The sequence below is a fragment of the Rhipicephalus sanguineus genome, chromosome 5 (genome assembly GCF_013339695.2).
Source record: "Rhipicephalus sanguineus isolate Rsan-2018 chromosome 5, BIME_Rsan_1.4, whole genome shotgun sequence".
Classification (NCBI taxonomy): domain Eukaryota; kingdom Metazoa; phylum Arthropoda; class Arachnida; order Ixodida; family Ixodidae; genus Rhipicephalus; species Rhipicephalus sanguineus.
The window spans coordinates 6,744,269-6,759,292 of NC_051180.1; the positions used below are offsets into that span (position 1 = coordinate 6,744,269).

The 15,024-nt window shown below is 49.7% G+C and overlaps 1 protein-coding gene across 1 annotated transcript in view; it reads left to right on the top strand.

Annotated features, from left to right (window-relative positions):
- The window catches only part of LOC119393149 (ATP-dependent zinc metalloprotease YME1L), a 232,881-nt gene that overhangs the window by 149,174 nt on the left and 68,683 nt on the right, over positions 1–15,024 (top strand). The window contains 1 exon segment of the mRNA XM_049416127.1: positions 5,893–5,955. Coding sequence (XP_049272084.1) covers positions 5,893–5,955 — 63 coding nt within the window.

A 15,024-nucleotide genomic window follows, 5' to 3' on the forward strand; every position in this document is an offset into this window, starting at 1 on the left:
ACCGGCGGCGTCGTCCGTTTCCCGAACCGCGTGTTCGCTCCTTGAACCGGCGTGCGGGCCGCATTCGCGGGCGATGTGCCCCGGTGCGCCGCACTGGTAGCAAGGACCACGGAAACCACGCCGGCCCGGGCGCTCGTCGCCACGATCCGGCGGGCCTCGCTCCGCGTTGCGCCGCTCGTCTGGGCTCGTCTCGACCACGTGCTCCTGCCGCGGAACGTCACGTGCAGCGCAGCACGGGCCGTACGAAAGCGCGTAAGCGTAGGGGTCCAAAGCGCGGTCTGACAGTTCCCAACCGCGCGAGTACGTGCTCATCAGCGAACGATGCTGACGCGTTACCCCTAAACGCCTCTGAACTGACCGCGCCACCGTTCCACGCGCAGCGAGGCTCGAGTGACTGCAGCTGCGGGTGGAGGCGGGCGGTACGCTCGCGCCGCGAGGATGTCCCCTTGTATGCGCTTCGCTTCGGCGGCGAGCTCTTCTAGGTCTGCGAACTTGCATCCCCTGAAGTGAGCCGCAAAAGTCGGGTGCGCTTGCCGTGTAACGCGCTCGACTTTCTCCGCGTTGGTGGCGAGAGGGTTAGCGAGGCGATACAGTTCGTCCATCGCCCGTACGTACTCCAGCAAGGATTCGTCCGGATGCTGGGTGCGTAGCTCCAACTCCCTCCTCAAACGCCACTCGTAATTCGCCGGAAGGAATTCGTCGCGGAAGCTCTCGCGGAACTCTTCTAGCCGTGCGGGGCGCGATGTCCGGTCAGTCGGAACCATCGGGCCGCTTGCTCTGTCAGCGACACCGGGACCACACGCGCGAGAAGTTCGGCGTCGGGAAGCCCCATTGCTTGCTGATAGTAGAGCAGTCGGTCGAGGTACTCATTCGCACTCCTGCAGTCGTGGTAGCCACTGTAGTAGGCATGTCTACCTTGACACGTGGTCCCGCACTTTGCGAAGGAGGCTGCGCTGTGTTTTGCAACGCGCTGGCTAAGCTCTGCATAACTGACAGTGCATTCTGCAAGAGTACCTCGCTCGAGGGCACACTATTGCCCGAAGACGCGACCACATCTGCGGCTTGTGCCGAAGCAACATGTGGCGGCATCTCGCTGTTCGCGTCGCGAGGTGACGGGGCGCCCGGCGTGGCGCTCTCCGTCGTAGGCCTAATCTCTCCTAACGCGGTCGCTGCAACACCTTGGTTGTCCCGCGTGAAACAACCAAAATTTACGCTGTCGGAAAGTCCAAACAATGCCCCCGCGTTAGCCATAGGATCGACATTCTGCGACGCGACATCAGACAACATGAACAAATCCTGGAATTCAGACATGCCCGTTGTCCTACGTTGACGGAGCGTCGGTAGTCGCTCGCGGTCCACAAAACTAGCCCGTTGCCAAATTCGTTAACGTTGGGCGCCAGATGAGGGGGTCCGCTCTATGTACGGCTGGTGCAGAAGCCTAGCTCCGGTCCCCAGCCGCAAATAGTCGTACCGTGTCAACGTCCCCTTCCCGTAGCGCGCGTCATCGCAGCTACGACGGGTTCGGGCGAATAAGGCAACAGGCTAGCACAACAAACAACACTTTATTGCTACGTTAGCAATAACGCGTAAATGTCGCATAGAGGGATAGTCCCGCTCTCGTAGAAAAACAAAGGGTATGGCTTACACCTTCGGTCGATGATCGGCTTCGCGGGTCTCGGGGCGGTGAGATGTTCCTTCGTAGGTCAGCAGGGCACGAGAGACCGTCTGCTCGTATGCCCGTTGTTTTATTCACCTCCCGTCTCCCTCCCCACCACGAGGGTTGTTTCCCTCGCAGGGCGAGTTCCCTTTCCCGCGAGCCGGGAAGCGAGGATTGGCGCGCAGAGTGACGGGGAAGAAGGGGTTGTCCGGCAGGAAAGGGCGACGGTGCTCCTCTCCTAGTGGTCCCTTGCTACCACCGTCAGTTCGCAATCGCGCCAGCCTTAAGGAAAGGAAATGGGCGCGTGTGCTCTCCCACAGCGAGAAGCAAAAGTCACCCGATGGCACGCGCACCAGCCACGTCGACGCAGAGGATTGGCCAGATGGGGGCTCGTGGCATGCGACCCGAGCCGTGATGGTGAACGACGAAGGATGATCGTGGCACTGTGCTGTGGGGCACCGGACGGAGAAGATCGAGGAAGGAACAAGCGTCGCACCCGCGGCGAAAGCGGCTGGTACTCGGTTCTGGAGGTGGCGGAACGCAAGGCCCGGGGAGTGGCCATCGACCTTGGAAGGCTCCAAGCGAGGCTGCCCGGACACGTCGCCCCTCAATACAGCAGTTCCGGGATCGCCAGCAGCCCTTCTCTTCTCGGCAGGACGGCTGCAGACCACAGTGCAGTCAACGCCTGTCACCCGTGGAGTCCTGAAGCAAGGGACCCAGGCCCAGTTAGGCCTAACCTCGACGGACCGAGGACGGAGAAGACCACTGGGGACACACGCGACGAGAGCCAGCGGTAGGCTGGACGAAGGCGACCGACGATGAACTCGAAGGACTACTGAGGACGTCGGCGACGGTCTCGACGAGAGATTGACGGACGCAAAGGGAATATCGAGTCGTCGCGACGTGCTGTAAGAGCTTTCTCGTACCGCGAGGCCCATAGTGGCCAGACTGAGTGGGAACCTTAGCTAAGCCTAGCTAGTTGCAGTTCTAGATATGAACTGAGATTTTTGTCAAATGTAATAGGTCTTTTGCTGGATTGTTCAGTGTTCTTACGCTCTTTTCTGTATGTTACCTTTTTGCTCATTATAAACTTTGTTGTTTTTGCCCGTCCTACCACAGTCTCCTGAGCCCGTCTCACTCTCTCCCCGATCCGTTTTTGCAAGCACCCCCGAGATAACACGTGACAATGCATAAGGTCGTATGTATGCATTGGCCTGCGTGCGTTCTTCATTGATTGGCTAAGAATCGATGTTCAGTCTATATTTGAGCTGTCTACATTGCGCTTAACTTCCAAGCATAGGAGTTTCTAAGCGAATGAGGGTTTTCAACTACCATCACAATTTTAGCCGCTGCCGTTTTATCTAGACCAAGAACAACCCAGCACGTTTGTAAAAGCCTTTATCGTGTACAAAGAAGCGTACTTACTCGAGATACAAAAACGTTCTAGAAGAACAGTACTCATGTTGTCTACAATTTATTGAAAAAGCTTTCTCGAAAAACATCACCAATGCTTTGCAATGTTTACAAGACACGTTTTCGCGACGGTTAAAGGAATACTGACCCAAAATCGGAAAATTTTACGAGAACTCTTTGAAATCTCAGTGTGCGATTACATCAAATAGATGTCGTCTCTGAGCAATTTTTTTCAGCGGATAGTTGTATTTTCGGTGTTTCATCTTTCTACGTCGCATCCTTCTACGGTGTCTTAAACAATTCGAACAGATCGGCCGTGATGTGAGCACCGAGCAGTTATTCGCGCGTACTGTATCGCTAGAAGAGTCGTCAGTATTGACTCCTTCGCACAACTTCAGTTTTTCAACTTTACCGAGCAGATGTTCCATGCCCGCAGCACTTCTTACACTCTACGGCAGCCGTTTGCGTTTCGTGCTGTAGCCGTTCACTACGCAGTTAAACTACTCGTCAACTACAATTATCTTTTGCACAAGTAAGTCAGCGTTCTCGAAGCAAAGTGTGGGATTGGGCTAGTTGATATTTCATTATTAAACTACTCAGCGCGAAAAAATTGACACGGTGCACATAGAAAAGACGAGGACCAGCGCTGGTCCTCGTATTTTCTATGATTACCGTGTCAAATTTTTGCGCTGAGCAGTCCGTTCCCGAGCCGGCGAGTGTAAAATATTCCGCACATCTTGTTCGATACCTCGTCGTAAAATCTCTAAAAAATCCACTGCTTTGAAGGCGTAGTGACAGTTGACAACTGATCGAATGTCCATAGGCGTGCGCACAGTGGGGGCAGGGGGAGGGCGGCCACCCCCCCTAATCACCTAAGAGGGGAGGCACAAAATCTGCCCCGTACATTAACTTAGTAGGGTGGGGGGGGGGGCTGCGATGAACCTTTGCCCCCCTGATGGGGAACCCTGCGCATGCCTATGCGAATGTCAGTGTGATGCAACTCTCAGTCTCGGTAGCGTATATACGTAATCGCCTACCTTTCGTTTTGCTGTTCTATTTCTGGCGGCTCCTCCAAACTGGGCACTGGGCTTTCGCGGGACGCCGTGCGTTTTTTGGGGGGGGGGGGATTTGCGCCTTGGTCCCGAACATTTTGGCTTTAAAATGTGGAGTGGAAGTGCTGGGAACAAGCGCGGCACGGCAGCAGGCGCGAGTTCCCACTTTCCACGTGGGATCAAAACTTCTTGTCCCGCAATGACACGACGATAGTGCTTTACAATGTCGTCACTCTCAAAAGTAACGTCACAGACCTTGCATTTCGCAGTAAGCTTTCTATCTTTGCGATGCAAGGCTTGAATGGCGTAGGGTTTTTTGGAGGTCCGAAGAAGTGTCGTGAAGTGGAAGTGTCGTGTAGCGGAGTCGTCGTTGCGGTAGCCGGTCTTGCAGCCGGGCCATACCGCACTGTGAATCTGTTCGCCCTCGTTAGGCTTCGTACATCATGCACGTGTCTTCGTACAAGACGCTACGCCTGGTCAAGAACAGTCGCAAAAATGACGAGCTAACAAAGCGCAGACGTCGCTGTAACCCACGTGCGCTCGTACATCGGCGGCGCCGATCACAGCAAGCGCCAGCCGTGGGAGCTAGACGTGACTGCAGCGCCACTAGTTCTCACGACCGCCACGCAGACTGCCTCTCCGGCGGAGCTTTTAAACTGAGTTTGTTCCTAGTAACGTTGGTAAATAATTATCTAGTTATTTTGCAGTAAGTCATGCTACCTGTATTTCTTCATAAAATGAATTTGACGACCCACTCAACCCATATGCAATAGTTGGCAAGCATTCCTAAGAAAGTAAAAAAATATTTTGAAATTCCTGCCAAAATACCCCACGTCCTACATCTCGTTATAACATGGTACTGCCTTCATCAAAGTGGTCATGTGTAGCAGAATATGTCGCTCACAACTGATTTAAAGGGGTCTGGAACCACCCCTCGTGCTTGGTAAAAAAAAAACACATGCAGCGGAAAGCAGACGCTGCTGTCAATAGCCCAGCCAAATCTCGCAGCAGTGCATGGCAAGCCGAGTTCAAGCAGAGTGAAGCGTGAAATGCTGCTTTCTCGAGCACCCTCTTTTCTCACAGAGGCCTGCACTCACATTCTCTGGAGGGCAGTCATGCAGCAAATTTGTCATCACACAACAGATCGACGAAATTGACTGATAACTGAAATAAACCAAGAGCGGTGTTTCGATCAGATGTGCTTCTTGCCTGGGGGGTGCCACCATGTGCCGGGCACCGTGCTCTATAGTCTGCTAAATTTACACGGTTGCAACACTACCGCACGCTGGAATCGCAGCGGGAGAGAGCAGTCGCATTTCATGATGCGGGCTCATGGTCGACGTGCGCGTGACGTAGCTTCTTTCCCCCATGGTCGTCTCTTCCCGTGTAGCTTCCAGCGCGCTCGTCAGGAGGAAGGGAGAGAGAAAGCACATAAAGAATGCAACATATCCCTGTAGCTTTGCTCATGTTTGACAGGTTTGAAAAATTTGTGTGGCAGTCGATTCGTGTGGCAATAAACTCTGATAGTGAGGCGACTCGATCATCACTCGGAAAATTGGTTCGGGACCCTTTAAGGGAACTTCAGGTAACGTAAATGTTAAGTTTACCATTAGCTTGGTGTTCGTGGTCTCCACGTTGCCAATAGTACACAGAAATGGCAAAAGTAAGTCGTGTATCCAAACAAGGTTGCCATGTCATAATTGCATATAGCCTTCTTGCTTTGTTTTGGTAAAATGTGCATAAGTTCAGAGTGTTTTTTTCCCCCTCTAGTTTCAGGCAAAACGAAGGAGTGATTGTTCTTGGTGCTACAAACCGTAGGGATGACCTTGACAAGTGAGTGCTGCAGAAATGAAGTTGCTTGCTCTGTGTGCCCTGTACTGATATGGCTGAGAGCTTGTTGCATGCTAGTTGATTTTGAAGCTAAACATTTTGACAGAATTGCCTTTCTGGTTTGGTTAATTATGACTTTCAAGGGGCTGCACTAAAAAAATTGTTGTATTTTTCCAATGTTTCGGAGCCAAATCTGTTCCCTATTGTAGGATGCTAATTACAAACATATGAATAGAACATCACGAACAGCAGCACCAATACAGCCACAGAACTAACATGCAGACATTGTGATAAAAGGTGGCCTCGGTGCTGCACTTGGCAGTGGTGGCACAGGAAACTGAGATCGCTTCAGCAATTCCGGATCGGAGCCTCGACTATCCAGCGATGACTCCTCGATGGCAGGAGTGGAGCTTGATGAACCTCCACCACTAACACAGCGTTTCTCGGCGGGAAGGCAAACACGGGTCGCAGGTGCTTTCTTTTTCTTCACAGTCTTGATTAGGTGGCTCGGGCACCCAGGCAATATTGTTGGGATCGCGTCTTTTGCCAAAGCCGCCTTCCTCGGAGCACTCACAAAAACGTTACCTTTATATAGCGCTTCCCATGATTTGGTGACAAATCGCGCATCAAAATGTTTTTCACAAACAAAATCTGTCGTTTGCAACTCGCGATCCTTCCGCAGAATACAAGGAGGTTTAAAAAAAACTTCTGGAGTGGAGGTCTCCTATACAGTCGAACCCGTTTATAACGAACTCGAAAGTGCCGCGAAAACTCGTCGCTATATCAGTAATTCGTTGTAAATGGACTCGCCCTCAAAAACATGCATTTATTGACCAAGCCGCTTTTTTTTTCTGGGCATTTTTATTGAAAAGTGCTAACAACTCCTCCGGTGAGAAGTTGGGCCTTTTCGCGTTGTGAAGCGAGGCCCGCTGCGTGCACGAGTGAATTAAACCGCCTTTGCAGTGAAGCGATAACGTTTTATTGAACCGCGGTACCGCTACATGGAGCCGATCGTCCCTGGCTAGTTGCGTGCAGCGCGTTGTCTACTTGGCTCACGCCATCACTGCCGGGCCGCTTGCATTTGTACGCGCATTTGTGCGCTCTTTGTGCCCGCTTCACTTCGGAGCGTGCACGGGTGCGGCGAGCGGCCTGTTCGTTCAACGTGGCAAAGACAAGCATTTTGCAAGCAACGCGCACTCTACGTCTCCGCGATGCTCTGACGGCCTTACACGACAGGCGCGGCGCGCTTGGGTTGCCGCCTAATAAAACACTAGCTGTAAGTGCATCAACGTTTCTCGGTGCCTGTGTCGCTCAACACCAGCGAGCTAGTTTCGTTTACACGAAGCGACGCGCACTTTATCTCGCACGGCGCGGCGGAAGCGAACTTTCAAACGGCAATGACATCGCGCGCTTGTACTGCTTGTACCGCCGTCACCCCGAACAGTTTACGCCACACATGCAGCCGAGCCGATAGCTGCAGATGACTGTGATAAGGTTGTCGGCGATAAATCATAATGGCACGTTCATCGCCGGCCGCCACATCGCCAAGCTTCGCTCTCTTCTGATGATTATCCGTGAAAGAATCGCCGCAATCGCGCGGAAGTCGTAATCATTATTGATCGGCCGGTCTCTGCCGTTACCGAAAAGATGAAAGTCGTTTTGCGGCACATTGTGACATCGACACAGTGAACATTTAAGCGCCGAATAGTTATTGCGGTCATCGCTTATTGCATTTTATGGATATTTGCATTCCAAGGCATAGGTTCATCGTAGGCAGTTGTAGCCGCAGAGAACGGCGCCAGGAAAGGTTGCCATGCGAAAGCTGACTACAAGGCTTCATGCTGCCTACTATTTCTTTCTTTCTTTTTTTTTTATTCCCCACTGCCATTCTGCCACTGAAGAAACGACCGGAAAGCGAGCGACCTCGCTCGTAGCGTCTGAAAGCAGTGCGTGCGGTGGTCGCCGATCTCGGGTATCTTCGTCACGAGTAAACTGGACCGGGGCACGCGCGAGCGCGCGCTTCTCATGCTTTAGAAGGCCTACTTTAACTTTTTTTTCGCTTCGTATACGCCATATTTTTACCGCGGCTGGGTCTGAAGTGTTCGTTGTAAAAGTAGGAGGCTTTGAAAGATGTTCGTTATATATGGACGCAATTTCAATGGGTAGCATAGGAAAATCGTAAGTGCACCGAAATATGGTCGTTATAACCGATAGATCGTTATATCTGGGATCGTTATAAGTGGGTTCGACTGTATGTGCCAATGCGAGCGGGTGAAGCCTGGGAAACCGGTTGGCAGCCATCTTGCTCCAGGCAAGAGGGAGCGCAGCTCGAGTGCGGGCAGCGTAATTGTGAGCTTCCGCGGGGGCATTTCAGCATGAGAACGGAACAGTTAGTGTCACTTATTTGGCCGAATGTGTGTCTTTTTTTTTTTTTTGTCCTGCAAGATTGAAGAAGGCAGTTTTTTACGCCATAATACATGGGCTGAAGCGTGCCTGATAACAAGTAGAATTTGCTTCCAGCATTCACGAAATGAAGCACACGGCAGAGTTGATAAGTGGTACATAAAATTTTATTTAGCTCCGGCTTTTGTACAACTTCAAAAGAAAAAAGAAGCATACACAATGTGGTTTATACATGAATCGATAATGCAACAAATGCCACAATAACTTCAAAATGCATCATAATGCAGACAGTCATGAAACTAACCGTATGAAACACGCACCCTTAAACTAAACACAGCAGAAGAAAAGATACAAAAGCAGACTAGTTGACTAGTTTGCTGCAGCTTTCGTTTACGCATAATGCAATGACAAAACTAACCATATGAAACACGTGCCCTTAAAAAGTAAGCACAGCAAAAGAAGAAATGCGAAAGCAGATTAATTCACTAGCTTCCTGCAGCTCTTGTTTATGCTCGTTTACAAATTTTTAAAAATAACTGTCCTTGTCAGTCGCGTTCTTACTCCGCTCTGGGAGTTTTAAATGCGAAGCATTTCTTAGCGATCCTTTGGCACATTCAGCGCTTCCACCTACGTATCTATCTATCTAGCCGCCTACGCCTCATGATCTCCTCCTTAACTTGGTATAGACCAAAATCGGCATGGGAGGGTGAGAGGATTTGACGAATATGACTGTCGGGTCATGAGATGAATAACTGGAAAATCCTGTCGTGTACGTCGTCAAACCCCTTCCTCCAGACATGTGTGGCACATAGCCGTTTACCACTGGCCGCGGTGTACCGTTATGCGCTCCAGGTGATTGGCTGTTTATATCTACCCAGGAACGGCAAAAACAGACATTGGTAATTTAAATGCGAGAGCGTTAAGAAAAACCGACATAGGCAGCGTTGACCCGACGAACGGAAAGATTAAATATTAGGATCACAGCAGGAATCGAACCCAAGCATTCTGCGTGGCAATCAAGTATTCCACCACAGAGGCACATCAGGTATATAGACTGGTTTGGAAAAACATCCTATGCAGGCGTAATGTTGGTGCAACGTCAAGTGTGGTTGTGGTGCTGGCTATCTTATTTTGCAAGAAAACAATGCACAGTACGTATGTACTCCTACGATACAGGCGTCATATCAGATTAACGTCTGTGGTTCCAGTGTTGGCTCCACTTTTATTAGCCCCGAGAACGAACACTGGCGGCGCGGCAGTCGCGGTGATGTGACGTCACGGCAAGGACTCGCTTGCTCCGCGGCCGAGGATCGCCTTTTTCTGCGCCCGCCGCGTACCCGCTCTTTCGCGATACGGTGGTGGTTACTGCTCATTCTTGCGAAGCAAATCTCCCAAGGGAGAAGGTAGAAGTTTACGCTACTAGTGAAAGCTTAGTAAACTGTAGGAAGTTTGGATAATATATCTTATAATGGGCGAATTCCCGTCCGAACGGAAGATTCACCGTGAAAATGGTGATGCTGCACGAGAGCAAGACATTCGTTGTTTTCACCGCGTACTCCAAGACATCGGTGCTAAATAATTTACGCTAATGGTTTTAACTTCATTACAACTTGGCGTAGACTCCACGGTTAGAACACGCGTCCCGAAGATTACAAATTAACGTAAGACGTTTTCAATTCATTAACTACATTGCGGTTTATCGTGCAAGTTATGTCTGCATTTGCAGATTATCTAGGTGACTTGACAGAATTGCACTTTCTGCTACAGGAGACTAGATGAATCTGTCTATCGTAAAGAATCACTTAATACATCCGGGAAATTAAACAAAATAATACTGCCACGCACACAATGGTTTCGGAAATTCTGAGGTGTTAGTATACGTGGATTATCTAAACATTTCTTCTCAACACTCGTCTGGGATTATGTGGCCGTATACTAGGGTGATTTGCTGATCTGCTGGTCCGATCAACCGCCTGGTCACAAGCGGTAATGTTAAATTCAAGTGGGAGCACTGTCGATAGCAATCGCCTGCAAAACAAACGCCTGAAAGTCGAAATGAGCGTTTTGAACTGTTTCGATGGCACTCTTAGTGACGTGGCCCACGTATTAATTAAATGTCCTTCGCCTTAATGAGTCAATCAATGGTCTCGCACATCATGTCCACATAAAGGTTGATGATGTTCAGGGGTATACCAAATGCAAAGAAAATCAATTTATGAGCTGGCTACCTAAACTAGTACTTATACAAGTGTAACAGCGCCGTTGCTACGATGTTGCATGAAGACACAATCTGACAGCAATAAGAAGTTTCCGCAATTAACCTGAACTTTTGTATGTTATGAAATGAAGCCTCGAAATTATTGCGAGAAAAACGTGAAACTAAACAACACGATGAGTGAGCGAGTACACAAGAAAAACAAGCACAACAACTGCGGCGTTATTCTCGGGCAAACGCTTTCGAGATATTTTGCGAAGCTCAATACTGCATGCGCTTTTGTAATCGTGCGTGGGGCTTAGCACACCGGCAAGAACGCTGTCCGCCGATCGCGGATGCGTCCGATGCAAATAACACTTGTGGAGGCGAAGCCATCATATTTTTTAAAGTAATCGCCCGTGAACAACGCAACCTAATAATGTGAATAAGGTATCTTCCGTGTCAAGACCGCGATATGATTCTGAGACACGCTGCAGATTAATTTTGACCGCCTCGAATTCTTTAACGGGCTCCTGTATCTAAGCAGAGAGGAATGTTGCTTTTAACATCCGTCGGAATGCGGCTGCTGTGGTCGGAACTCGGACCCATCCCCGATGTTAGCAGCGCGACATAACAACAAATCTCATCACCCCTTTCAAAGTGTGCACGGCGGCGCGCGGGCACCGTTGGGGACTGTGAAGAAAAAATACATATAACTTTTTGTCGTTTTACTAAAAACATTATCGATGCTGTTTTCGTCATTCATCTGAAGCTTGAGACAGGCAAAAAGCGAACGTAAACAGCGGGACAGCGCACGAAGCAAGCGCGTGATATGGCGGCGCGTCTCGGCGGGCGTCGAAGCGTCCTTGCCGTGACGTCATCCACGCCTCCCGCCAGGCGGCGCCACCCCAACTTCTCGGGGCTAATAGCAGTGTAATAAACATTACATTTGTATTCCTATGGTTCAGCAAGCTATATTGAAGCATTGCTCGACCCCAGAGGAATACATTAACGAAAGTTACGTAATATCCACATGGTTGCACCATAATGTGCACTTAGTTTTGGTAATACTAACGTATGTACTTTAACGTGAGGGCTGCCGTTACATTGCACCATAAAGTTACCCTTTAAATGCCAGTGTTGTCTATGTGCCTGGTGAGCCCACGATGTGCACACAGCTACTACACTTACAAAAACACATTCATCCACCTCGTAACGTTTGGCTCAAAGCCATAAAATACACCATAGAAGTGCTCGCTGACTGCTTCGCATGAAACAGATTCCCACAACGCGTGGGATCTGCCGGATTTTTTTCCGGTTGATTTCTTTTGAAATGTGGTGAAGTCTGATTTTACAACGAAAGCTGTTATCAGATCACAACGTCAGTGGGGTAGTTGTCCGCTGCCGCTGCCGGTGTCCGTAACTACTATCACGCGAAATAAGAAAAAATGAAATAAATAAAATAAACAGGCTCAGTTGGGATTTGAACCCGGGTCCTCTGCGTGGCAGTCGAGTATTCTTACACAGAGCCATGCTAGTGACTGCTACTCCTTTGCAAAAACATCCTTACAGGCGTCATGTCGGGCAAGGAATCGCGTTAAATGTGTAATATAGCGTGTCAGAAAGTAAAATAATGACCAGGTGTTACACAATGCTAATAGGGGATATTCAAAATGTACCGCGCCATCTGTCCACAATCCAGTTAGCTCGATCCGCCATGTTTTGTTGGGCGTGAAAACGAAACCAGTCGCGTGTCGCAGCCTTTCAGGTGCTCGTTGCTGATTATTTATCTTCGTTCTGCGATGACTTCCCAATGTTTTGTGCGCTGTTCAGGCAACGAGGGAGCCCTGACAATGCCAGGAACAAGGTAGCATTAATTTTAATGGAATTTATCAGTTAAATGAACGAACAAAAATGATATACCGATGCGAACTTGTTTCGTCAACAAGATCGGCACCGTGTTTAAGTTCGGAAATGACCGGCGCACGCAGAAGCGCTCTTCAACCTCAGTTCTTATTTCTCCGTTCAATTTAGTTGCTCGCCTGCAACATAAGCTACACTTACAGAACAATATATTACGATGTAGGCATTTTAAAACAAACGGCCGACGTCGCACGCGCGCGAGAGAGCATAATTGATCAACATTAGCTTATTGGTGTTGCAGATCGACGAAAGCAATGATTTACGTATATAAACGTGTGTAGGCAGTGCCACAGACGCTGCTGCGTGCGTCCGCGGTAAATCAGTGCCACCACTTGAGACCCAATCGCAAAGATCCACACAGCCATCGCTTTGCAAGCTTAGCAAGGCAGTGTGCGCCAAAGTACATAGTCCGCATGCCGCGTCTGCCCTTCGCTTTACACCACCTTATGCCTCAGCTTTTATTTTTCTTTTGCTTCCTTCGGTTAGCGTGCGCTGCGAACACGGAGCGAGTTACGGAGCCGTACTACAGATGGAGCTGTTTGTTCGGTAGATCTAGGTGGATCGGGCAGATCATTGTGCTCACCTTTCCGCGGATCGCGGGCACTTGTATGCTTGTACGCTGTTCGCAATAGCGCGCGGCGCGCGTTAATGCACGCCTCTGTGGCATGCAAAAGCAAAGAGCGCAATATTTTAAAAAGATATGTCAGTGAATGCACACGTATAACTTTCAAGAAAACCAGAATGACAGTACTAAATCCGCGTGATACATTACGACCACAAGGCATTATAAACAACCAGTGTGCATTAAACAGCCTTACTCGGGCCGCTCTCTCTGTACACAGTTCAAACGCGCGATCAGTATTTTTGTTTGGTTTGCGGCGTACCGCTCATGCACATGTCCACACCTTGTTCATTTCGAAAAACTACAACACACGCTATTGCGAAGGGTGTAGAGATACATGTAGCTAAAGAAATGAGTCGAGGAACGCAGCACAGCGTTGCACAGGTCGCGCAGAAACAACGTAGTTTCGATATCTAACGCGTGCTTATAATCGCAGTGGGGAATACAATGTAGATGTATTGCTGTGCAAGGTTATCTTGGAAGTTTGAGAGTCACATCTCCTCTGCAATGAACACTTTCTTGACCGCTTACCTCAGATCGAAAGCACACGCCACTAGAGAACAGCAGTTCGGCTTTGCGAAGCGATGCGCCTCGTGCAGCTGCCGTCCGGATGAGTTTTGAAGCGCGCAGAGCTCCGATATTGCGTTCCTGTCGATTTGTGGCAGTACAGTGAGGTTCACTGACCGTTCGGCGCTGGACGACGAAAGAAACGGCCGTATTTTCGTGGTCCGAAAGCTCCGCCAAAGACTGCGGCTCAGCCTCTCCGTGGCCTCTCCTTATGGAGACGCTAGCAGACGATTCCGCCAGGGGCCCAACAAAAAATGCAGTGATTCCACTCCTGGGCCAACTGCACCAAAGTGCGCCAAATCGTATTACTGCGCCATCCTGATAATATCGACGAAAATTGCGCCAAACTGAGCCAGAGTCTCGAGTTTGGGGGGAACCGCCGGCGCGTCATTTAAACATGTGCAGCTTGACCTTGGGTCCGCCAAAAGTCACAGCCACGGACCAAGAATTATTCCGCTGAATAAACAGTGCTCACGTATGCGTGCCGAGTAAGCCATGCACGGTGCCAACGCAGCTTATGTTGTGCAAGTCGGCTCGACAACAAAGCACGCTCTCCAAGATGCTCGTGACGTCTAGGCCAATCGGCAGCGTGAAAGTGCGGCGGCGATTGACCGGCGGATGTCGCCTGTTCCTGAAACGCTGCTGATAGCTTGTTTCAAGCATCGCACGGCACGTAATGAAAGCAATGCTCAGTAATAACTACACGCGTGCCACTAAAAAGTCTGTTACTTTTGTTTCTGGACATCGCGGAATGAAATCTAGGATCACTAGCAATAGATATATGGGACAATATCGAATTTCCCGCGCTTTGCGTCTATGGAAGAGCACGTGAGCGGTGGGACCGCATTGACACTTTTCCTCAGATATACTTTATCCATGGATGTTCATCCAGAAGAACTTTTTTGCAGTTCCTTCCACCAGCACATCCGGGTTTGTAATCTCTCTGCGGTAAATATGCCCCTTAAAAGGCCCTGCCCTTTTGAGCTCATCAGTGCTATAGGGTTCCGAATCGAATTATATTGCTTGCTGTCATCTCATTAAGAAAATGTCATCTCATTAATAAAAACATGCCTCCTGGTCGGAGAAGCCGCAATTACGTTTTAATATGCGCAGCTCTCAGTAGCGGGCCCATCGCTGACGGCCCACAGTGAAGCGGATGCCATGTTGCAAGACCGCCCCTCGCTTTCCAGGGTCAATAGTGACGATTAAAAAAAGTCAGTTTCGCCTAAGGGCGAAGCAATGAGTGCGATACCAACAAATTTTATTGTTATACGAGTTAGGCTAGCAGCTAACTCTTTTTGATTCGATCTCACATAACCCGACAAAACGTTGGTTTAAGGGAATATGGCCGCTCCAGGAAGCG